At 37.9% G+C, this 25,636-nt stretch overlaps 1 protein-coding gene across 1 annotated transcript; it reads right to left on the bottom strand.

The window, feature by feature from the left end:
* Nucleotides 1–39: 39 nt before the first annotated feature.
* LOC137392754 (malignant fibrous histiocytoma-amplified sequence 1-like) lies at nucleotides 40–25,613 on the bottom strand. Its single transcript, XM_068079077.1, has 16 exons — nucleotides 25,597–25,613; nucleotides 20,917–21,085; nucleotides 20,424–20,664; nucleotides 18,786–18,926; nucleotides 16,487–16,627; nucleotides 14,179–14,319; nucleotides 12,584–12,724; nucleotides 12,332–12,472; nucleotides 10,175–12,177; nucleotides 9,615–9,698; nucleotides 9,346–9,518; nucleotides 4,444–4,626; nucleotides 2,706–2,928; nucleotides 1,499–1,684; nucleotides 950–1,059; nucleotides 40–288 (listed from the first exon to the last, which is right to left on the bottom strand). Exons 2-16 carry the CDS (start codon nucleotides 21,038–21,040, stop codon nucleotides 160–162), a joined length of 4,161 nt encoding a protein of 1,386 aa, XP_067935178.1. The 5' UTR covers nucleotides 21,041–21,085; nucleotides 25,597–25,613; the 3' UTR covers nucleotides 40–159.
* Between the last annotated feature and the right edge of the window lie 23 nt (nucleotides 25,614–25,636).

The raw sequence follows: 25,636 nt of genomic DNA on the forward strand, positions 1-25,636 counted from the left end.
CAAAGATGTTCACTTTGGCATATTTAGTTGACAGCATACGAAAAAACAAAACCGTGTATTTAAATGGTTTATACATGTATATTATATACACATCTCGATGTTTATCTACAATATAGATACATTACAAGGGACTTTGAAATCATATGTCAATGTAACCGGTTAGCGGGCTGGAAATCCAGGAAAGAAGTAGAGCTTTCTGTAATTGGTGAATGTACAGACACTTGTTGGCACACTTCCACCCAGATAGCTGTTTTCTCTGACACTCGCCTTCCTCACCCTCTCCTGCACCTGTCATTCATTGACAACAAGTTGAAGCCAGCGCTGGCCAATCAAACACTAGTGTTTCTAAACAGGAAACACAGCGATAGACGCGTACATAACTATTTGAGCCACACTAAACATGTTAATCACTGCCTGTCTGCTGATGACATGAACACTGCCCCAGACAACTGACAATAATTAATATACAGTAACTAACATCATTGCTGCAGGAACTCAAGCTATCTACGGAGTGTGGAAAATTTCTAAAGGTCAAGGTTGTCCGCTAACTAGTACCCAAGTTTCCCTATTGCATCCGTAATTGTACCAACAATATAAATTCACTATTATATTCACTAAATGAATATGTATGATGAATGTATATTCTCTATACATTTATCGATAGCTTTTGTCTCACTAATCTATTGACCTATTTACCTATTGACAAGTGTCAGCTATCACCTTATCATAAACCTCTGGTTTCTATTTATTGTCCCATATAAAGAATCTTGATGATAGCATAAAAACATAGATTTGTTGATCTAAACCAGAAACTATTCTCAAGTAGACTTCTAGCTACATCGCCGGACAGCATCTAGCTAGAACTCACAGACCTACTGCCGACTTCCTGTCCTGTAGATATGTAGAACGTTACAGAAAAAGAATGTACAGTAAATAGATGATAACTTACGATTTTAAACAGACTCTCAACATCTCGGTGACACGAGTGCTTGTAAAATGTCGCCACAAGAACTCGGATGAACCAAGAACCATGGGTTCGAGATCTGATAGCCAGAAATGCTAAAAACAAAATTCACTAAGTCAATACTTGAATATCTAAAAAACAATGACTTAGTCAGTCAGTAATATGAAGAATTATCTTCCTTCACCTAGATATGCAATTCAAGAGTTATATTAGGTAGAGTTGTCAAATTAGAAATTACAAGAGTTGTGAAAATTTGACATCCTATCTTTAATATAAGAAATATGACACTTGAAAACACCTGCTAAAGGCTAGCAAAATAAAAACTGACAACCATCAAGAGACAATACTATGGAAGAAATTGAATGACTTACACTTGGATACATTTAGAATACAGTGTACATCCACTATAATGTACTTATAGTGTGAATATACTTATTACTCTGTGTAGATATACTTTAGTTTGTTTGTTTTGGAGTATTTAAACTTTGATGATTTTACACCTTGAAATATGTACTTACACATTGGTATACTTACACTCACTGCTTGCTTTCATTATGAAGAAGTCATCTGCATTGAGGGTGTTCAGAGTTGCACTAGCGACAGGAACAGCCATAGACTCCGGAGCAAAATCTTGTGAGCTAAAATTATGGCTTTGTGTCGTTGCTTGTGGTTCAGCGTCCACCACTGGTGGGGCCTCCTGGTCACCAAAGTCAGCCCGATCTGAGAGACCAAAATCAATACGCTGCTGCATTTAGTAATTTGAGCCTGAGAAGATTATTAAATGGGAGTAAACATAGGCACAGAGATTCTACTACCACAAGGTGTACTCAGCAGAAATTTCATGGCTGTTGCTTACATGAGAACCATGCAATCACCATGCAAGCTGGTATTTATTGAAGCCTGTTGAACCTGACTGTCTCTTCATTAGTAGTGTCACCGTCATTACTACTTTTATTTTTAATATGAAATATTTTGGCTCCGCCATATGAAGGACCAACGGAAAACGTAGCATAAAGAGCGCAGCTTGTTGCTGGTCAATTTAGTTCTAGAGTTTTCCTATTCAACGTATGGGGCTAAGATACTGCTAGATGCTGTCTCAACACTAACAAAGGTAATTTGACTGTTGTACCGTACAAAACCTTTGAACATTGCAGAGAGCCATCCACTGTACATGCATTCAGATTGCTAACTCTAGTTAGCAAACAACATACTATAACTAATAATACTAGAGTGATGACTATAACTAATAATACTAGAGTGATGATTATAACTAATAATACTAAAGTGATGACTATAACTAATAATACTAGAGTGATGACTATAACTAATAATACTAGAGTGATGACTATAACTAATAATACTAAAGTGATGACTATAACTAATAATACTAGAGTGATGAGTATAACTAATAATACTAAAGTGATGACTATAACTAATAATACTAGAGTGATGACTATAACTAACAATATTAGAGTGATGACTATAACTAACAATATTAGAGGGATGAATATAACTAATAATACTGGAGTGATGACTATAACTAATAATATTAGAGTGATGACTATAACTAATAATACTAAAGTGATGACTATAACTAATAATGCTAGAGTGATGACAATAACTAATAATGCTAGAGTGATGACTATAACTAATAATACTAGAGTGATGACTATAACTAACGATATTAGAGTGATGCCACTAACTAATAGAACTGGGATGGTGAAACCACAAGTACTCCTACCTCCGGAACAGGCCTGCACAATGATCAGCTTGGGTTTGCCCTTCATTCTGGGAAAATTGCGAGGAGACAGTAAGTCTTTGATAGCGATGAGGTCGACAGGCTGACTGTCACAGTCGATGATCACATGACCTCTAGCACCGTGGCTCATTATCACCAGTACAAACATTCCGAAAGCGCTGTGCTCTTCTCGCTTCGTTTCTTCTCTCACCTCTTTGTAAATCTCCTACCAAAAAGGTTATTATATTCATAAACTTGAACAGTTAGTTGAGTGTTTATTTGAGGTTACAAAGTTATTGGATATACAGCAATCCACAGCTACTTCGCGGCTTATCTATCGCGGCTCACCTTTGGTGGATTCAGCACTTCATGAGGTGAAAACTATTTATTAACAAATAAAAATAGAAATATGAAAATACATAAATCTCTCTCATATTTTGACACAGTCACACAATCTACTGAATTTACTAGAAAAGAGAAATGCTTACAATTAATGAAAACAAGACTTAAAAAATTAGTTTATATTTTGCAAGTTTCAACTTATCTATGATAAGTGGTAAGTTATTACAAGGAATGGCTGTCTCGGTTCACAAGGACAAGTGGGGAATTACTGTACTCGGCTATAATAAGGTTGTTGTACAGTTGTGCAGCGCAGTTATAGTCTCGCAGTACATTGACATGTAGTTGTGAACCCACACAGTTATTCGGCCTCGCATAACCCTATGACCTTGCCAAGCCATCTCGTCACACAATCATAACAGCTCAGTCTAAAACTCAGTCAGCCTAATCTATGTGTACAGTAAATGCTCCTTTTAAGTGAATTAAACTTGACGTAAAAAATTTATTTATAGTTTTTGTTTCGTAATGCGTCAGAAATTCTACATATTTAACGTAAAGAGTCTAGTCTGTGCAAGTTATCAAACTCGTTCAGAATAGTGAGTCTTAGAGTAGCCTTAAATGTATCATTTTCTCTTTAGCCACGCTTGGGAGAGAAAACAACTGATTTCTATTATTTTCAGTAGTACCAAGAAATTCTGGTGCGCCGTGAGAGATTGTCAGATGAACCAATAAAGTACATATAATAAGTAGCTGTGCAATTATTCAGAAATACCTAAAGGTGATTGATTGGTGCAGGTGGTAATATTAGTCTACCAGCTGAATGTCATGAGCTGGAGTCTTGTCGAAAGCCATTTTTTATCATAAACTCTAACTTCGGATGAACGGATGGACAGACAGACAGACACCCCTTTTATTACAGTAAAGATGCATTTTTGCTTGAATTTATTTTAGGCATGGACAATTTTTTTCTTTGCAACTTGGACTTTGACCTTGCTGTATAGAAAAAAGATGAAAAATCGATTTAAATTGACATTGAAGGTCAATTTAAGGCTCCCTTAACTTGACGTGAAGCTAGTGTAATCATGAATCCTAAACCAAGTGAAAGTGATCATACAAAGAAAAAAAGTTGTCGATACAAACCAATAATACTATAGTTATGGTACAGTCATTAAATTAAAATGTTAAGTGTAGTCTTTTCTTTTTGAAAAGTCAAAAGAGTAAGTTTGAAATCATCTTAAAACGGATTAGATCATTTACATATATTTTACTGTTCATATAACGTAAATTCTCTACAACGTAGACATTCCCGAAATGGATTATTCATGTTGTAGGGGATGTCTACTGTATTGATCAGATAAAGCCATGAGTAGTAGTACAACACCTATATATGCCCATAGAGTACCTGCGCTGTCAAATCTGTGAGTTCAGGTCTCGACTTGGCTATATCAAACTTCATATCTTTGAACAACCTGCTGATGTTGTCATAATCGACCTGTGAGCCAGCTCTTGTCTGCTGCGTGTCACGGAAAGTATGAATGTTTATAATGAGAACTCTTCCTCGGCACCTGTCACTCATCTGGTACACCTGGTAAGGCAGTGGTAAAACGTACACGAGACGCGAATTGGACGCACTTGTACAGGACATAGAAAGACTCAACAAATCACACCGCTTACAAAGCAACACCCTCAAAACTGTGTTAATACAGAGCGAGTACTCTGGAGGTGGAAGTGCGCCATCAGAACATCTACATACACTTGCTCTAAATACTAACTTTGATTAGATCTGTATAACCATACATGCTGTCTATGAGGCTTCGATATCTACATGTACATTATATACTGAAGCTACTAAGAGAATACGGAGTTAAATCTAGATTGATTGGCTGTCTACTGATTGATAGACACTGAAACTATAGACAGGTGCCGAAAAACTGTCAGAATTATTATTCTCAAGTAACAGAAATGTCACAATACGAACATTGATGGACAAGAACTTAGCAGGAACTATCTTACACGTTAAACAAAATTTTCTGCAGATGGCCTCTTCTTGGTATAGCAATGTGCAAGTAGATAACTGGTGCGAATTGCATTAATATAAATAGATATGAAAGCTTGAAACTATAGAGATGAAGCCTGATCAAGTACAGTGATTGAACGAAGAAGTGAGAGACTGGTCTAAGGTATACTGAAGGTCGCTGACCCATAGTACTTAACGCTGCGTAACGTATTCATGAACTGCATATAAAGTTAACATCATATTCATCTCTTCACTCAGCCTCAGTACCTTAGTATTCACATCACGAGGAGGGGGGTATTATTGTGCGTAAAGCTAAAGCTGAGCGAAGGATGAATAGTAGAATGAATAAGAAGCTAATGGGAGAGAAAAGTTGAATACAAAACACGCATGAGAACACAACTCATCAGATCTTACCCGAATCGACTGCATCGCTGTGAAATAAGAATAATGCAAAATAAAAGAACACACAAATTTCTTCAATGCAAATTAATTCAATGCAAACATAAACTTGAATCTCAAAACAGAGAGAATCAGCTAAACTCAACTCTCATCACTGTCTAATTCAACCTTATGTTCTACACTAATGAGTTATTTACTCCTGCTTAATCAGAAAAAGCACATGGAAACATTCCAAAACATTGTAGGCCGATCTCAACCTCAAGGTTCGATAGGCGCTATCTGGTAAAATGACATACCCTACAGGATGAAATTATTCGATGAATGTGATAGTTAGCTAATTCGCGTACTGTCAATTCCGCGATATATTAAAATCCGCGAATAATTGGTTTTATTTTCAACACAAGGGAGAATAACTACCTCAAATTAGAAACTAGTTGCTAGGTAGAGCTAGTATACGCAGCTGAATTCCACACTCTATTAAAATAATCGTCAGGATTTTGAGTTAAGCTCATTGCCAATGCATCACACTTCTTTACAAAATTATTCAGGGTTGTCACAAGTTACTCGGAATTCGGCACGGCGTCATCATCGCAAAAATCTCTCTTGCAGTTCTTTACGTTGAAAAAACTCATAATTTACCACAAGTTGTCTGTTCACCAAAGGCCTCCAAATCGATGAATATTCAGGAAAACCTCTGACTTCAGTCAAAAATTTATAGCTTAACATGATCGACATAAATTTCTCAGCTAAATAGAAACCTAAAGACATGGTATACGCACGCGAAGGTTTTACTCTATTGCTAGCTGCATTCACGGATTAATTTATTCGCGAATATGCTGGAACAAACAATTCTTATGAAATTTAACTCCACGAATAATTTCATCCTGTAGGGTAATGGACCACGAGTAGTATATTAGTTCAGAGAGGTGTAGGGAAATGGACCACGAGTAGTATATTAGTTCAGAGAGATGTAGGGAAATGGACCACGAGTAGTATATTAGTTCAGAGAGAGGTAGGGAAATGGACCACGAGTAGTATATTAGTTCAGAGAGGTGTAGGGAAATGGACCACGAGTAGTATATTAGTTCAGAGAAATGTAGACAAATGGACCACGAGTAGTATATTAGTTCAGAGAGGTGTAGGGTAATGGACCACGAGTAGTATATTAGTTCAGAGAGGTGTAGGGAAATGGACCACGAGTAGTATATTAGTTCAGAGAGGTGTAGGGTAATGGACCACGAGTAGTATATTAGTTCAGAGAGGTGTAGGGAAATGGACCACGAGTAGTATATTAGTTCAGAGAGATGTAGGGAAATGGACCACGAGTAGTATATTAGTTCAGAGAGAGGTAGGGAAATGGACCACGAGTAGTATATTAGTTCAGAGAGATGTAGGGAAATGGACCACGAGTAGTATATTAGTTCAGAGAGATGTAGGGAAATGGACCACGAGTAGTATATTAGTTCAGAGAGATGTAGGGAAATGGACCACGAGTAGTATACTAGTTCAGAGAGATGTAGGGAAATGGACCACGAGTAGTATATTAGTTCAGAGAGATGTAGGGAAATGGACCACGAGTAGTATATTAGTTCAGAGAGATGTAGGGAAATGGACCACGAATAGTATATTAGTTCAGAAAGATGTAGGGAAATGGACCACGAATAGTATATTAGTTCAGAGAGATGTAGGGAAATGGACCCCGAATAGCATATTAGTTCAGAAAGATGTAGGGAAATGGACCACGAATAGTATACTAGTTCAGAGAGATGTAGGGAAATGGACCACGAGTAGTATATTAGTTCAGAGAGATGTAGGGAAATGGACCACGAGTAGTATACTAGTTCAGAGAGATGTAGGGAAATGGACCACGAGTAGTATATTAGTTCAGAGAGATGTAGGGAAATGGACCACGAGTAGTATATTAGTTCAGAGAGATGTAGGGAAATGGACCACGAATAGTATATTAGTTCAGAAAGATGTAGGGAAATGGACCACGAATAGTATATTAGTTCAGAGAGATGTAGGGAAATGGACCCCGAATAGCACATTAGTTCAGAAAGATGTAGGGAAATGGACCACGAATAGTATATTAGTTCAGAGAGATGTAGGGAAATGGACCACGAGTAGTATATTAGTTCAGAGAGATGTAGGGAAATGGACCACGAATAGTATATTAGTTCAGAGAGATGTAGGGAAATGGACCACGAGTAGTATACTAGTTCAGAGAGATGTAGGGAAATGGACCACGAGTAGTATATTAGTTCAGAGAGATGTAGGGAAATGGACCACGAGTAGTATATTAGTTCAGAGAGATGTAGGGAAATGGACCACGAGTAGTATACTAGTTCAGAGAGATGTAGGGAAATGGACCACGAGTAGTATATTAGTTCAGAGAGATGTAGGGAAATGGACCACGAGTAGTATACTAGTTCAGAGAGATGTAGGGAAATGGACCACGAGTAGTATATTAGTTCAGAGAGATGTAGGGAAATGGACCACGAGTAGTATATTAGTTCAGAGAGATGTAGGGAAATGGACCACGAATAGTATATTAGTTCAGAAAGATGTAGGGAAATGGACCACGAATAGTATATTAGTTCAGAGAGATGTAGGGAAATGGACCACGAATAGCATATTAGTTCAGAAAGATGTAGGGAAATGGACCACGAATAGTATATTAGTTCAGAGAGATGTAGGGAAATGGACCACGAGTAGTATATTAGTTCAGAGAGATGTAGGGAAATGGACCACGAATAGTATATTAGTTCAGAGAGATGTAAGGAAATGGACCACGAGTAGTATATTAGTTCAGAGAGATGTAGGGAAATGGACCACGAGTAGTATATTAGTTCAGAGAGATGTAGGGAAATGGACCACGAGTAGTATATTAGTTCAGAGAGATGTAGGGAAATGGACCACGAATAGTATATTAGTTCAGAGAGATGTAGGGAAATGGACCACGAATAGTATATTAGTTCAGAAAGATGTAGGAAAATGGACCACGAATAGTATATTAGTTCAGAGAGATGTAGGGAAATGGACCACGAGTAGTATATTAGTTCAGAGAGATGTAGGGAAATGGACCACGAGTAGTATATTAGTTCAGAGAGATGTAGGGAAATGGACCACGAGTAGTATACTAGTTCAGAGAGATGTAGGGAAATGGACCACGAGTAGTATATTAGTTCAGAGAGATGTAGGGAAATGGACCACGAGTAGTATATTAGTTCAGAAAGATGTAGGGAAATGGACCACGAGTAGTATACTAGTTCAGAGAGATGTAGGGAAATGGACCATGAGTAGTATATTAGTTCAGAGAGATGTAGGGAAATGGACCACGAGTAGTATATTAGTTCAGAGAGATGTAGGGAAATGGACCACGAGTAGTATATTAGTTCAGAGAGATGTAGGGAAATGGACCACGAGTAGTATATTAGTTCAGAGAGATGTTTGGCACTTTGTTAGTTTACTTGATAAGTCTCTCATGTTTGACTTATCCTCTTCAACCAATAAAAAATAGCAACTAAATTTTAGTGACTCAAGTTAAAAATTTGTTCGCTCATTTTTGCCATCCAACAATAGAGTTTAAAAAGGAGACGAATATAATTAGCTCTATTGACAAGGTAGTAAAAGTATTAGGTGAAATCATTGGCAAGCTGTGTTACGATGTTCTCAGAGGTTTAACAGCAAAAAGGATCATGCTGTGATTGGCAAATATTAAAGTGTTTTTAGATCCAATCAGGATCTAACACCGTAGTTAGTAGCATTGAGCTCACCGACTTCTTGTCATACATTGCGCAACAGAAAAGCATACCACAAACAACCATGAACAATACTAACTGTCTACAAGTTAGAACAGAAAAACATTAGAACCAAAGTGAAAAGTACCTTCTCTGTGTCATAATAGAGCTGTTTGATAGAAGCCTTTCTAACAATGGCGAGCCTCATAGACATCTGCACCGGTGATGAGTGATCGCAGTAACCCTCTTCTTCAACATCTGACAGATCACTGTCCGTTTCATCACCATTTCCATCTGGCCCATCGACTTTTCTGAAGACTTCTAAAGGAATGGAAACAATTAGACAGTTAATTCAAGATTCCCTAAAAAGCGTTAACTTCACAGCAAATGAATGAAATGGGTGTAAAAGGAACCTACCCTCATAGCAATCATAGCGTTGAGTTTTAAGATCAGCTAAATAACTCTTCAGCATTTCCACTTCATCTTTGTGCAGTTGGAAACCTATAAGAGTAAGTTGAATTCATGAAATAGGTTTTTGGCTTGTGTTGGTTACTCTTGTAATTACAGACTCTCAAGTTCATAAGGTCGGGTACTTATCATATGCAGCTGTTCAAATACATACATCAGTCACTTGAGGGCTGTCTGTCACAAGTCATGAAACTGGAATTGATGTTCAAACAAAAGACCAAATATGCCTTAAAAGACAACTGCTTTTTTAACTACATGTATCTTATACCTGACTTTCTATAAAGATTAAACCAAAGTTAAACGCAACCAACTATGATTATACATTATTTCAGTACTATTTTTTCATATGCTGCCACTTGTTAGTTTTATGTTAATTATGTAATTGTCCCTCTGATAAAAGGTTGTCGAGTATATTTTCATTCCAGAATGAATATACTCCCTGACAGATATTTCAACTAGAACATTACAGTTACTAATAGTAAAGCTCTGCATTAGCTAGTTCAACTTACACGGTAGTTTGAGAGGCTTTGGAACAGTGCGCTTGATAACCTTAGCCCCGGAGGTAGCACAGCGTCTGCAAGCCAAAAGCTCTGTGCCAGCAAAGGTCGTGACCTCATTCACTTCTTCAATCGGTAGAAACCAGTCTGGATCTACCTCAAAAGAAGGGTTTGGGTCTCTTACGAATAGACAGTGAGCACAGTATACTAAAACCTCGACATGAGACGCCTTCCAGACACGGAAAAGCAGCTGAATTACTTTCTTAGCAGTAATGATCAGACGATTCCAAGACACTGCAAGAAGTTCGACTGAGGTTGACACCTGAAGGGTTACTTTCTTAGTATTGTAGTTGTGAACCATATGTGTGGCACAAACCTCTTGCTGCACGGTGACGCCATTCTTGGCTACAATCAAGGTATCGAACTGCTCTAGGTTAGAGTTTAACACCGCTACACTCATCAGCTGATAAACGTACTTGGGTAGAGTTAACCCAGCTAGTACGATGTCCAATCGCAACTGTATGTCACCGTCAGTTTTCCATGATTTGTCTAGAAAGTTGTGTGCAAAATACGGAACAACATACGTCTCTCTGTCATCTTTCTTGATCGGCCCATGAACAATGTAGAAACATTTTAGAAGCTGAAGGGCTACATCGAAAGGAAACTGAGTGTGACAATGCAACAAATGAGCAAGCAGAGCCTCATCCAACATGCCACTCTCCGATAAGTTTTGAATCAGTGTTTCATATTTATGCTTTCTGATCACTTGACCCTTATGAGAAAACATAGTAAACTTGGCGACATCTTCTTTCCAAAGGTCCTCAGAAGCATGATGAAACAACACGGCGATCATGTCTGTGATTTCTGAGATCCTATGAAAGATATACTGTGAGAGACCCGTAAGATTTTCAAACCATAAAATTTTGCCGGCATTGTGCATGTATCTGAGGATCACAAAGCAATCGAGAGACTCAAACTCTGACTGGATACTCGACAACAGCAGATATGGTTGATCGCCTTCTCTCTCAATAAACTCTGCTAGCAGTGCCCATGAATGAGGTATGACAATTTGAAATGCTGTACAACGAGAATCTATTTGAGTTTTCAAACATGCGATGTTAGAAGCTTGGTCGAGATCATTATCAAAAGTAAAAATTTCCTCTGTGTTAAACATAGCCTGATCTACATCAAATAAGTATGAGATCTCGCGCAAACCACCCTTAAAATCACTCGAGTACTGGCTCTCTTCTTCGAGCAACTCAGCTCGAAGCGATTCGGAAGTTTCCAGAAGAAGGCTTGTGAGCAGATCAGCTTCTCCATCTTGAAGTTGATCTAAGTGAGTGAGAACAAGGAGGGGAGAACCGAGTCGGGGACAAGCAAGATACAAATGGGACAACCAGTCAAAACAGACCCGTTTAGTAGCCTCATGAGGGCCTCGATGGGAGAGCAACTGGGAGAACTCTTGCATGTTGACAACTATGAGAGGCAAACAACGCTCCTGTATGATTAATTGATATGCCATATGGTACACTTCATGCCCACCATAGTCTATCAATTTCACTTGAGAGCTCTGCAAATCTAAATCCTCAATCTTGAAGACTTTTGTTGCCTCATCTAACAAAGAGCTCTCCTGACGGAATGTTAAACATCGCTTGCTTGTCTGCAGACTTCTTACAATGCTGGTTTTTCCAGAGAGAGGATTTCCAACAATGGCTACAGGTATTGCAGCAACCGCAGATCCAGCGGCTGTATGTAGGTCTGTGAAGTAGGTTTTTATGGCTGACAGACCTTGTCTACAGACAGCGTATGGAGGATACTCCAACCGATCACACCTCTGAACCAACAATTTGGTCAAATTTGGCAGCAGTGCGATGGCATCATCTATCGTCCTGAGCCAGACGTTATGTGACAAGTCCAGCGTCTCGAGGGCTTTCAGTTTGTAGAGCACTTCCGGCACACTTCTGAAGTGGTTGTCCTTCAGGTACAGACATTTCAACTTGTCGTGTCCTTCAAGACTACAACAGTCAAGCATGGCAGCAGTCCAAAATTGGTGTTCAAAGAATAGCATTTCATATGCTAAAACATTTAGAGTACAGTTGAGTGTGACTGCATTCCAAATTGATATATAACATAATACTGACTCATACAGACAAGGAGAAATATGCTTACCCATTTGGCATATCTTTCAACAAACAACGATCAAGCTGCAATTCCCGTAAACTTTGGAGTTTTTCTATCACGCTAGGTAAACCGGAAGAGAAGATATTCCTGTTAAGCGCTAAGAACTCCAATTTTTTGAGGGCAGAAAAGCTAAAATAAAAGACTGTTTTAACACAAGCCAAGCATTTTATATTCTGTAAATATATGAACCTGTGTTAGGTTGAACAGAAAACAATTCGTACAAGTTACAGATGAGCCAACCTTGAGGGCAGATCTCTTAGATTGTTGTTCTTTAGAAAAAGTTTTCTGAGAGAACAGAGCTGACCGATTACAGGCGGAATGCCTTGAGAGAAAGAGCAGGTGTTTAGACTGAGAACTTCTAGTTGTGTCAGCGCTGCCAAACTACAATATAAGGAAACCATAAGCACTACCCGCAACCTCTTAGCACTGGCGGTAAGCACGGCCTGAAGTGGTTCTATGATTGAAAGACTACCACATGCGAGGTTCAAATATCCAACTGAAAGCAAAGGACGACTGCAAACTAGGCATCAGCATAACTACTCTACTAATGATCTGACGCATAAAAATATTTGGGTGTCTATGTTTAGGGTAACTAACCAATAAATTAACATTGTTTAAACCTTATGTACAGAACTTTTGTGTGAAACTGATAGCTGAAGTTCCCAGTTATCCTAATGAATAAGGCTATATCATTGCCATGCCACGTAAAGGACTAATTTTCCCTGCATCTCCTCTGATCATTTCTAATAATTTGTAGACTTCCAAAATTGAAATATTCTCGCAGTGTGCGCGCGGTGTTTGCCATTCCAGTCCAATCTTGAGTAAGTCCCAATGTATCGACGTCTGTGCACAAATCTACCACTAAATTGTTCTGCACGCACTGAGAGCAAAAGATCATTACTCCAGAAATAGATCGTGATTGGTTGACCCATTTAGGAACTAGGAATAACATTTTTTAAACTAATTATTTTTATATCTCATTAAATGACTGGTCAAAACTGTAGTTGTTTTTCTAGCTGACACTAAATACACATGTACATTTAGCAAATTGCAAACTTCTGCTCTAAATGATCTGAAATTTGGTGATTCTCCATAAGAATCTGTTTAACAACACGATGTTGACATATTGAACATGACCTAACGAGACCAGTAAGGAGATGCAATCAATAAGATTTATGAATTTTTGTCAAATTAAAAAAAGTATTGATTTATGAACCACTGTGTGCAGTAAAATGTGCACATGTATACATTTCATAGCCAGAAACCGAGTAAACTATGAAAACATTATTATTGCAACCTTGTAATAAAAAATTTATTAGAAAAACTATTAGAGGACTATTAAACTATTATCAGCCCTTACAGCCTATTCATTTGCATAACGAAATGCAGCAAGTATCCTTCGTTTTTTCGTGACGTCATTTTATCGTTGTCGGCCATTTTTATAGACAATTTTATCGTTAAAAACATGAAGCTTTTGCAATAAATGTTTGAAAACGATGCTTTTGTTTGCAATTTTTTAATGATAGTATAAAAACAACACCAAAAAGTACTATTAAATAAAAAATTAATGATCGTTTTCTACGAATATGGCGGCTTTTTCGTGAACGAGCGCATGTGCAAACGGCTTGATGACGTCAAAAAACGATTGCTTGCGGTAATCTGACAAGTCTGTACCCACTGAAATATTCAATAGTCTATTCAAGGGCGAATGTTTACTTTCATGTTCAAGGTAACATTTGTACGACTTGAGATTTCATCTAGAAATGAATACCTACATGTATGTTTCTAGGTTTCCTGTAATGCAGTGGCTGACTGCATCTACTCACTCTACTCACTTGTTTGGTAAATCTTGCATTTCGTTAGATCCAGCGTAGAGCTGCTGTAGATTCACCAGCTCACCGACAACACTCGGAAGTTTTTTGCGGAAAAAATTTCCACTTAACTTGAGCAGCCGGAGTTGTGTGACTTGAGAGAGGCTGCAATATATCAGCTAATGGTAATACATAACACGAGCTAAGCTTTGGGTAGCGGAAACCTGAACACAATAGCAGTATAAAAGCCTGATTATGAAGGTACAGTCTTGTGACAGTTGTGTGACCGCATGACTAAGATGTGATCTCATGACTAGGCGTGATCTCATGACTAGGTTTGATCTCATGACTAAGTTTGATCTCATGACTAAGGTGTCATCTTGTGATCACATGACTAAGATGAGATCGCATGACTAGGGTTTCGTACCATAATTAAGGTGTGATCACATGATTAGGGTGTGATCGCTCGACTAAGGTGTGACCACATGGTTAGGGTATGATCAGATGACTAGGGTGTGATAACATGATTAGGGTGTAATCGCTTGACCAGGGTGTGATTTCATGACTTGGCTGCAATACGGTTTTATAACTGTTGAGTAAATGTATGGCTGTAATTTAAAAACACAGCTGTGGTATGTTTTTATAGTGGGATAAGATCCTCACGGTTGTCACATGGTTTCGTGGTCGTAGGATGATTGCATGAATGTCAGAGGGCTTTATGTTTATGGGATGATTTTAAGGCAATGGTGTGCTCTCAAGGCTGCAGTGAGGTGAGTGAGATTAAAGGCTTTAGCTCAAGCAGAAAGGTATAAGCAGGTACTTGTAGTATTACCTCAACGCTGACGGATGTCAAGAATCGCTCTAGCAGACTGTAACAAGAAATTCATTAACCTCTGTGAGTGATTTTATGCCCTACTCAGTCACTGACTCTTACTAACAGGAAATTGGAGAGGGGAGATCAGTTGGTTTTGTGTATAAAACTTGAAAGTTGTGCTATTTCTTTCTTGTTCTTTCGGCATTTCCCATTTAGAGGTCACCACCGTAAATGGTGTATCCTGGTACAGAATATATTGTGACCAATTGCGAGTGAGATTTGGCACAAGAGCATTTGTGGCTGAATGCCTTTCCTAACACCACCGATGGTCCTTCTGTGATTCGAACCACTGACCTACTGATTGTATGCCACCGTACTAACCAAGACTGTTTCGTAAAAGATTGCAGCGTACAGAATATAAAATCGCCGCCATTTAGTGCTCTATACTGTGAAAATGCAAATACTGGCACTACAAAATGATAAAATACAATCAAACCCCAACTTATCATTGACCTTATATATGATTTTGTAGACATACATAAAACTTTAGCAAGCGCTTGTCTTGACATACATAGTAACATATGACATCTGAAATTTCTTGATGCGTAAACATTTTGTATGTAAAAAAGCTGATAGGAATCAATAAGTGAAAATAAAATAGTACAGATCATATGAACGTATGGCATTGCCAACCCTACACTTACATTCCCGTGCGTGTCTGAAAGGTAGAAACCACAGCTGTTTTCCTTTGATTATTAATTTATTAACTTAATTATTACATATGCATTTAGTCTTTTACATCTATAGATATAAATCTCACTGTTTGTTTTTATATATTTCTGTTAAACCGTGTGTCCGGTTATAGTAATTAAAATCTAACAATGAAAAATTCACACAGCACTGGATTTGATCTCGGGCTCTCCAGATCGAGAAGCAGCAAACTTAACCATTAAGCTACGCGCAATACAATAGATTCATTGAGTAAATAGTCATTACATTGGTTAATATACTCACACTGAAAACGCTTGCTTGGGGTTAATAACTAGCACTGTTAACCATTACGAGTAATAATTGTTAAGCTGGTCTAAAATATACTACGGTTACAATATGTGTACAATATTTGCTCTAATATACTACGGTTTTCATATGTGTACAATATTTGCTTCAATCGACTACAGTTACAGTATGTGTACAATATTTGCTCCAATACACTATGGCTACAATATGTGTACAATATTTGCTCCAATATACTACAGTTACAATCTTTGTAACTGCCAATCTTGATACAAAGATTGACAGTTACAAAGATTGGCAGATACAATCTTTGTATCTGCCAATCTTTGTCAGCCATTTTCACATCGAAATAGAATTCTTGTTGATGAATATCATGCTATAATCTAGCCCCAATTACTCATCCTAATGGATGATGAAAGATACTTAAGATTATATAAAGTTATAGTTAACAGAAAATAGATATAACCTCATACAATACTGTTAATTGCTGTTATAACAGGTTACCTTTGTGGTAGACTCGTGAGGAGACAACCGCTAAGATAGAGTTTCCTGAGAGTTGTGAGCTGAGATATAACAGGAGGTATCCCCTTAGAAAAGTTGTTGTATTCTAGACTCAGAACTTCCAACTTGTTCAGCGCCTTCATTCTATGAGATGGAATTAAATAGTATTATAGAAACCTGCCATACGAGAAGCTTCCATGAAATCGTGTTACGAGTGACTATCATCAAAACACACATTTGACCTTCATCGCTAATTGTGAGATAATATAGAAAACATGGCTACTGCAACACCAGTTTCATCCATTCTAATTATATTTCAATAGTAAAAATAATAAGTCCCCGTATAAAGTTGAAATTTTTTTTTGATGCAAATAGCTGTCACCATAGTGCCACTGTGTACCATAGATGTCAACACATGCCACCATAGAGCCACTGTGTACCACAGATATCAACACATGCCACCATAGTGCCACTGTGTACCATAGATATCAACACATGCCACCATAGAGCCACTGTGTACCATAGATATCAACACATGCCACCATAGAGCCACTGTGTACCATAGATATCAACACATGCCACCATAGAGCCACTGTGTACCATAGATATCAACACATGCCACTATAGTGCCACTGTATACCATAGATATCAACACATGCCACTATAGTGCCACTGTATACCATAGATGTGTTCAATATCGTTTTGCAGCTCAACTATTTCAACTCTGGTAGAGCAGTGTATCAACTATTTCAACTCTAGTAGAGCAGTGTATCAACTATTTCAACTCTAGTAGAGCAATGTATCAACTATTTCAACTCTAGTAGAGCAGTGTATCAACTATTTCTACTCTAGTAGAGCAGTGTATCAACTATTTCAACTCTAGTAGAGCAGTGTATCAACTATTTCAACTCTAGTAGAGCAGTGTATCAACTATTTCAACTCTAGTAGAGCAATGTATCAACTATTTCAACTCTAGTAGAGCAGTGTATCAACTATTTCTACTCTAGTAGAGCAGTGTATCAACTATTTCAACTCTGGTAGAGCAGTGTACAATTATTTCAACTCTAGTAGAGCAGTGTACAACTATTTCAACTCTAGTAGAGCAGTGTACAACTATTTCAACTCAAGTAGAGCAGTGTACAGCTATTTCAACTCTAGTAGAGCAGTGTACAACTATTTCAACTCTGGTAGAGCAGTGTACAATTATTTCAACTCTAGTAGAGCAGTGTACAATTATTTCAACTCTAGTAGAGCAGTGTATCAACTATTTCAACTCTAGTAGAGCAGTGTATCAACTATTTCAACTCTAGTAGATCAGTGTACAACTATTTCAACTCTAGTAGATCAGTGTACAACTATTTCAACTCTAGTAGAGCAGTGTACCAACTATTTCAACTCTAGTAGAGCAGTGTATCAACTATTTCAACTCTAGTAGATCAGTGTACAACTATTTCAGCTCTAGTAGAGCAGTGTACCAACTATTTCAACTCTAGTAGAGCAGTGTACAACTATTTCAACTCTAGTAGAGCAGTGTATCAACTATTTCAACTCTAGTAGAGCAGTGTACAACTATTTCAACTCTAGTAGGGCAGTGTATCAACTATTTCAACTCTAGTAGAGCAGTGTATCAACTATTTCAACTCTAGTAGATCAGTGTACAACTATTTCAGCTCTAGTAGAGCAGTGTACCAACTATTTCAACTCTAGTAGAGCAGTGTACAACTATTTCAACTCTAGTAGAGCAGTGTATCAACTATTTCAACTCTAGCATAGCAGAGTATCAACTATTTCAACTCTAGTAAAGCAGTGTATCAACTATTTCAACTCTAGTAGATCAGCGTGTCAACTATTTGAAGACAATTAAATAAATTAATAATTCCTTTTGTTTCTTGATAGTAGCTTTTACTAGTTTCACAAATGTAATCCAACCATCATATGCCTATGATGATTGATTTACTTAGCAAAAACACAACCAAAATAGCTGCAAAGTTGTGCCTCACCATCACTTCACATCATCGCTTACAATTATCACTTGAAGTCATTCATCTCAGCTAGTCTTAATTTACCTGCTGCTCTCACCTACATTTACCATAATTGGTTCTGTAAGGGTGGTAATGTTCAATTTGATCCCACACATTGACCATGCTATTTTACAGTGAAAATAAAGATGGAGATATGTTTAGCCTGTGTACCACGGGAAGCGTTGAAACATAAGAATGAATTACAGCTCTAACATTTGGTTTCACCCAACTAAACCTGACAATGCCTTATTATAAAACTGCCAAGGAAAACAATCCATTACCTGCGTGGCAGATTTGTCAGCTTACAGCTATTCAGATAGAGCTGAGTGAGGCCAGTCAACTGTGAAATGACCTCTGGAAGGCCAGCAGAGAAGTTACTATCACTCAGGTTTAGCACATGCAAATGCTCCAGCTCAGTGAGACTACAACACAAACAGACAGATGGTGAATTCAAGGTCGAAATACCATAATGTTGCACTTACAGACACTGATAAAATAATCAATCGCTGCAAACTGTCTACAAGAAAATTGAAACAATTTCTCAAAGGACAAAAACATTACTTGACAAAAACATTACTTGACAAAAACATCTATGCGACACAATCTCGCTGTCAATGATTATTAAATCATTAAATTATTTGCATAGCTATTACATTTATTATTACTAATATTACATTTATTATTACTAATATTACGTTACACACTCATCAGTCTTGCGTGTTTATTCATTTTGTACACATTTTATTTCAACTGGAAAAAAGGTCTTTGAAATTATTGATAGATGTTGTGCATATTCTTGATGACTAGTCCAACACACGCTACCGATTTACATAGTAAAACTAGATGAATGCCCAGTGGCAGGTAATGTGGTGGCCATTGGCTGAGTTGACTAATTAGCCAATGGGAAAATTACCTGTTTGACTAATTTGAGTAACTTGAGCTAGTAACTTCAGCTTGTAAGCTAGAAATGTTACTATAATAAGAGCCGTGAAACCAGCTTGTGTTACGTTACGTGCTAGTGTAACGTTCAAGCTTGTGTTTTTTCCCGATGTAATAAGTAGCACCACAATTATTCCTTTTTATTGCAATGCAGCCACTTCGTTTAGTGGATAAAACGCCTGACTGCGCAGACCTGGAGGATGAGAGTTCGAATCCGGTGGGTGGCAAATTTTCCGTTCCTCAAACGTTATCGTTATATCTGAATACACAACATAACTAGCAGACAAACACAGAGATTTATATACATATACACTATATATACACTATATAGTGTATATATAGTGTATATATACACTATATATGTAATCTATATATATATAATGTATATATAGATTAATATATGCATAAACCTAAGAATTAAATGTTTTTCATGTTAATGTAAGTATGGTACAGATATTGTTTTAAAAGCCCCCCAGTGAAGAATGTCTCCCTTGTTGACTAAGTAATTTTCAAAAAAGACAGCCCTAAAATATTATATTTTTGGTCATATTGGACTCTTTACTATAATAAGAACCGCATTTGTCTGTCTGAAACAACGCTCTAACGTTAGGAAAAACATTCATCCGACAGGAGTCAAACTCAGGTACTCAGCTTATCAGCCAGGCACTCTATCACCTTGCTACAACTGGCAATAATTCTGCAGACGTTACCCACGTCAATCTCTCACGGCCCACCGGACTGTCACAGTACTACGGTACTACAAACAACTAGAAATAGAATTAAGCGGGTAGCATAAGAATTTTGGTGACTGACTAACAGAACTAGTCAGTGAAACTGCAATTCACATAAGTGTTTGGCCTACACTCCACTTGTTTTATGTCAGCAGGAGCAGCCTATAGAGTGCTATGACATGGGGTACATACACGATCAGTCTATGCGCTACTACGTTACCAAATAGTTGATGATACTAGACTGTGTACCTGTCAAGCTGAGAAGAATCTGTCAACCCATAAATGTTAAGCTGCTCAAGCTTAGGAGCTAAGTCAGGAAATGAGGGCACGACTCCACTCCATATGTACATGTGTGTGATGCAGTGGTCTCCGATCTCTTTCTGGATCTCTTGCCAGTCATTGTACGTCTTAAACACAGTGTCTTTGGTACGAGGCACACGACTCACCTCGGCTTCTCCGGTGTGTCGGTACCAGACCCTGAGAGCACTTCCTACCATAGATAAGTACACAAATGGGTAACTAGAGTGAGTTCTATTAAATAGTCTATGGCCCCTGTTGCACAACTGAAATACTGTACCTGTAGACTTGATAGAATATAGAAGAAAGAAAAACTGTGTACCTATAGACTTGATAGAATATAAAGAAAGAGAAACTGCGTACCTATAGACTTGATAGAATATAAAGAAAGAGAAACTGCGTCCCTATAGACTTGATAGAATATAAAGAAAGAGAAACTGCGTACCTGTAGAGTTGATATGGCTGCCATCTTTAGACTTTAAACTACCAGACCGATGTGAGTATTTAAAACTGCTCTCATCTTCAACTGGTGTATAACCGCAGCCATCTTTGCTAGACTTTGCTCCCATATTTACCAACTCATCTTGACCTCCTTTACTGCGTACAGCTCCCTGCTAAAACAGTAGTAGTAACTAGTGATTCTTTACTGCTCACATTCACTTTACAGCTCCTAAACGAGCACAATGAGTTTTTAGCAAATATAAATATAAAAGTATGTAAGAATGTATAAAACTAAGCACATATACTAGAGTGTGTACTTGAACAACAAATTATAACACTACTAAAAGTAAGTCTAAATCAGACGCCACTGATCACTGAAGTGCTGGGGCCATGCCAAATGATCAGCATTATGAAAGATCATTTTTAAAAGGTTTTATGCATTGAGCAGCACCTTGTGTATTGAACGGTGAAGAGTTTACCGTTGTGTAGCAAAGTAAAACATACACAACTTTGAATTAGATCAAAGTGGTAACTAGCATAAAACAGTAAGCCTGAAACATTGTGCCCACCCACAAACTAATATGTTGAATATACATGTGCACTTGAAACCTTTGGTATAAATCTAATACTAGAGCACCGCTTGTTCCAGGTATTTGCTCTAAACACAACAAAACTAGTAAAGGCAATTATACTAGTGTACAAAGTTGCGTTACTTGACTAGGAGGAATAGTTCCATTTCTCAAAACTACGCACTTCGATATTCTAGTACAGAAGCTCAGACATGATTTGGTACAATGACTTCTATAACAATTTGTTAACAAGTTCGTGAACAAATGCATGTATAACCAGGTAGTTATATTTTTTAGTGAGATAGCTTACTGAAAACTACTGTTAAAACAAAGATATTCCTTTGGCTAGCAGTGATGTCAGAGGAGTCTTTGTCACGTGGAACTGGAAAGACCCAGTTAGACTGTAAAAGTTGTCCTAAGATCAGACTGCATAAAAAAAATCTGGGTTTCGATGTTAGGCGACACATCTACTAAACACTTGTCTGATTGGAATATGGAGTGTGACCGATATACGTATATTTTCATGCTTAGACTTATTTTCTGATAATAATCACATATTTCGCATGGGTTGTTGGAGTTTCATCAACTGCTGATTCCAAATCGCTAGATAATGCGCGCAAGCCATGATATTTCTATTTAAATAATGTTGAGAATCTTTATTATTTCAAGATAAATATTATAAATTGTGAATTACTATGGGCTTATGTACTTTAAAAATGTGCTCTATTTAAATGATGAATGCTGACAGCCTTGACAATTTTATATTTTGGAAAGGCAGCAGCAAAAAAGAGAGTTGGTGGAGTGAATTTGCTTAAACTTTTGCATGACAATAAACATGGGTACCAAATGTATTCTATCATGAGTGTGAATGTCTAGTTATCTATTGTTTTTTCATTATATCGTATTTTTATAGTTGCAAGAAGAATTTGGGTAGTTGATATGCATTATTGCTAATTCTCAACAGAATAAATTTATTTGACTTGGACACCTTCTGCACAGTCACCGTAAACATAGCAAAATGGAAGTTCTATTTAATTGTGCTGAGGTACCTACAATACATGTCATTAGCTAACTATGTATTGCATCAGTGGAAAGGTGATGAGCTGAAGTCTAGTATATGCTGGACTATGACTAACAGTACATCTGTCCTTTGTGCATGATTCTATTAATCTGTCCTAGCATAATATTTTAACAAACCTTCATAACAAAACTGATTTCCTCTTTTGTTCATGTATTAGTCATGATAATACATTAACAGACACTCCATATTTTACTTCAAAATTAAAAGTAACTTTCAAGCTACCAAGCATACAGTTCACTGTAAAGAATAGGCTTTGTAGACCAACATGCCTGTGATTGATCTTTGGTTCAAGTTACAGTAAGTCATTATTAGTATTAGGTCATAATTGCTGTAACATGCAACATCAGCAGTAGTTTCTGTGACATGTGGAATAGTGGCTAGGCTGTGGTTTACAAACCAACTAAATGCCTCGTTAAGCTGACCTGTACTTTTAACAACCGCCTCTTGCTATGTCTGGCATTATCAAGATAAAAATAAACTTCCTGCATAGTTTATCAATATTTGCGGCTATATTTTCCATTTTAACTTGCGAGATACTTACGAGTTAGGGTGTTCTTCCCTCAATTTGTAGCTGTAAACAGCTAAATCATATACTGTAGTTAAATGTATTTATAATTGAGTGAGTGTGTCATATTATAATTGTGTTTTTGTCTTATTGTTGTTGTCGTACTCTTAAAGTAAATTTTACTCGACAAGGATAGACAACTCCCAACTCAAGAACGAGTTTACGCAAACTCGATGAGTTGATAAACAGACTCGTGGGTGAGCCAATAAACAGACTCGTGGGTGAGCCGATACACAGACTCGCGGGTGAGCCGATAAACAGGCTCAAGAGTGAGCCGATAAACAGACTCGATGGTGAGCCGATAGACAAACTCGTGGGTGAGCCGATGAACAGACACGATGGTGAGCCGATAACAGACTCGTGGGTGAGCCGATAAACAGACTCGAGAGTGAGCCGATAAACAGACTCGAGAGTGAGTCGATAAACAGACTCAAGAGTGAGCCGATAAACAGACTCGATGGTGTCTTTTCTCAACCATTACACCCTAGCAAGCCAAGCGCAATAATTCTTGATGTTCGGTCAATAGCACTTATAGTGAATGCAGCTATGATACGCTGGCTAATATCACAATGCTAAAGTCAGAAACAGTCAAAAGAATGTTATACACTACAAATGTATTTGCTTTTGAAACTCAAGCAGAGCTTATTGTAAAGAACGCAGTATCTTTATTGGTGTTATATCTCTCAGTACCACGCAGTAACACACCAGAAATGATAAAACTGACAGGTTATATAGCAATCTCAGGGAAAAATCTACAATTGATTGGCTGCACAGTAATCAGGTCAACCAATTCCACAATAACATATTTCGAATACAAAAACGATAACATTTGTCACTAACTAATCACGCAATACGAGTATTAATAATTTTTTTAGTGTTTGTATAATAACATGCAAATCTTAGAACAATATGGTAATAAATGGTTAACATAAAAAATTGCTAGTATAACACATACATATACTCTACAGTGGACAAGTGTTAAGCGTGCGCCTTATAAATGACTATTCAAATTTGTCTGAATTGCGACGAACGTAATATAGATCCATTGAGTCAGCAATTTGAAGCTGCCGGATTATAGGCTTAGAAAAAACGTCATCAACTCTCTTACGCATGCTGACTGTCTATAAATACGGGCACACACTGATTGACAGTTCATTCGCTCTTACAAGCATAAAGCACTCGTGTACTTTCTGCAATCTTTCTTGCAACAAGGAGCGTGACCTACAGAGGCACGCCTGCGTACACAGACACCGCCGCTCCTCTCGTGATGAGGTGTTCACCACCCAGCCTCTCCTGCAAGCACACGTCTCTGCTGAGCACCGAAAAACACAGTCCACCCAAACCAAACCCCTAGAGACCGAGGGCGTGTTCACTCCGTCGCCAACACCATCATTGAGGGCAACGCTACACAAGGCCACGGCAGGACTGACGGCCGTACTGGAGGCCAGCCCGTGACGCCTGCCCTACTCCACGGCATGAAATGGAGCCCAAGATCGTCTGCCCACCGGTAGACCAAATCGGGGACAACAGTTACCCTCTCGGGCCACTAGTCTCACCAGTGAAAACTGATTCCTGAGTGCCAGTAGTCCCACCAACCACCTCGGCCCTTTTCAGGGCTATCATTTCCATTTTAAGGGTTTTGTCCTGCAACGACAATGGTGGAAACTCAGTGTCGTACTTATCATCCACTTTTTTATTACACTCTTTTCTGAACTGAATAAGTTATTATCACTTGGGCTTGAGATATATCTGTGAATGAATGTGTTGTGTAAGTCGTCATGGTTTCCGTGCATTGTAATTGTTTCTTTGCATAGATAGATACTTTGAGTAACTGTGATGGGTAACCCTCTCTCTGGGTTCTCTTTGTACGATTGCATAGCTTTTGTTTCCTTTCTCTCGTATATTTGTGCTGTATGAGTTTAGTGGGGAATTTTAATGCAATGATAATAAAGTGTATAGCGTTGCTGTGACACAATACAGGTTCATGTATCTCTAGGACTGCTAACACGGTTCACTTAACAGTCTTAAAGTTACTGAACTACTAAACTGACACTAACATCTATACTTATACCCGTACAACAAAATTTATCACGAAACTAGTTACGCAAGCAATCGGTGAGCAACCGAATTCCACTTACAGGTAACGATACCAAGCCTGTGTAGACCCAGCCTAAACACAACCTTGACAAGTGAACGACATATAATAATCCGTTCATATTGCATTAGAGGTATAAATGACCGTTAAATTGTGAAACTAAAGCCAGCAAATTTTTGTTCACTATTTTGTTTCTGAATGTAAAAACGTGTAGGCCTACATTCAACAAAACCTAGTAATGCAATAGCTATGGGAAAAGTTATCACGATGTACGTCTGGTTTATGCAATTCCAGATTGAAGCTTGCAAACGAATTAGATAAATGTTGTTCATGAAATGCAAATTATATCGATTTCAAGAATGAAGTCCACCTACATGTAGCTTCTCGGAAATAAAACGCCCTCTTCAGGACAAA

The sequence above is a fragment of the Watersipora subatra genome, chromosome 4, assembly GCF_963576615.1.
Source record: "Watersipora subatra chromosome 4, tzWatSuba1.1, whole genome shotgun sequence".
In the NCBI taxonomy this organism is placed as follows: domain Eukaryota; kingdom Metazoa; phylum Bryozoa; class Gymnolaemata; order Cheilostomatida; family Watersiporidae; genus Watersipora; species Watersipora subatra.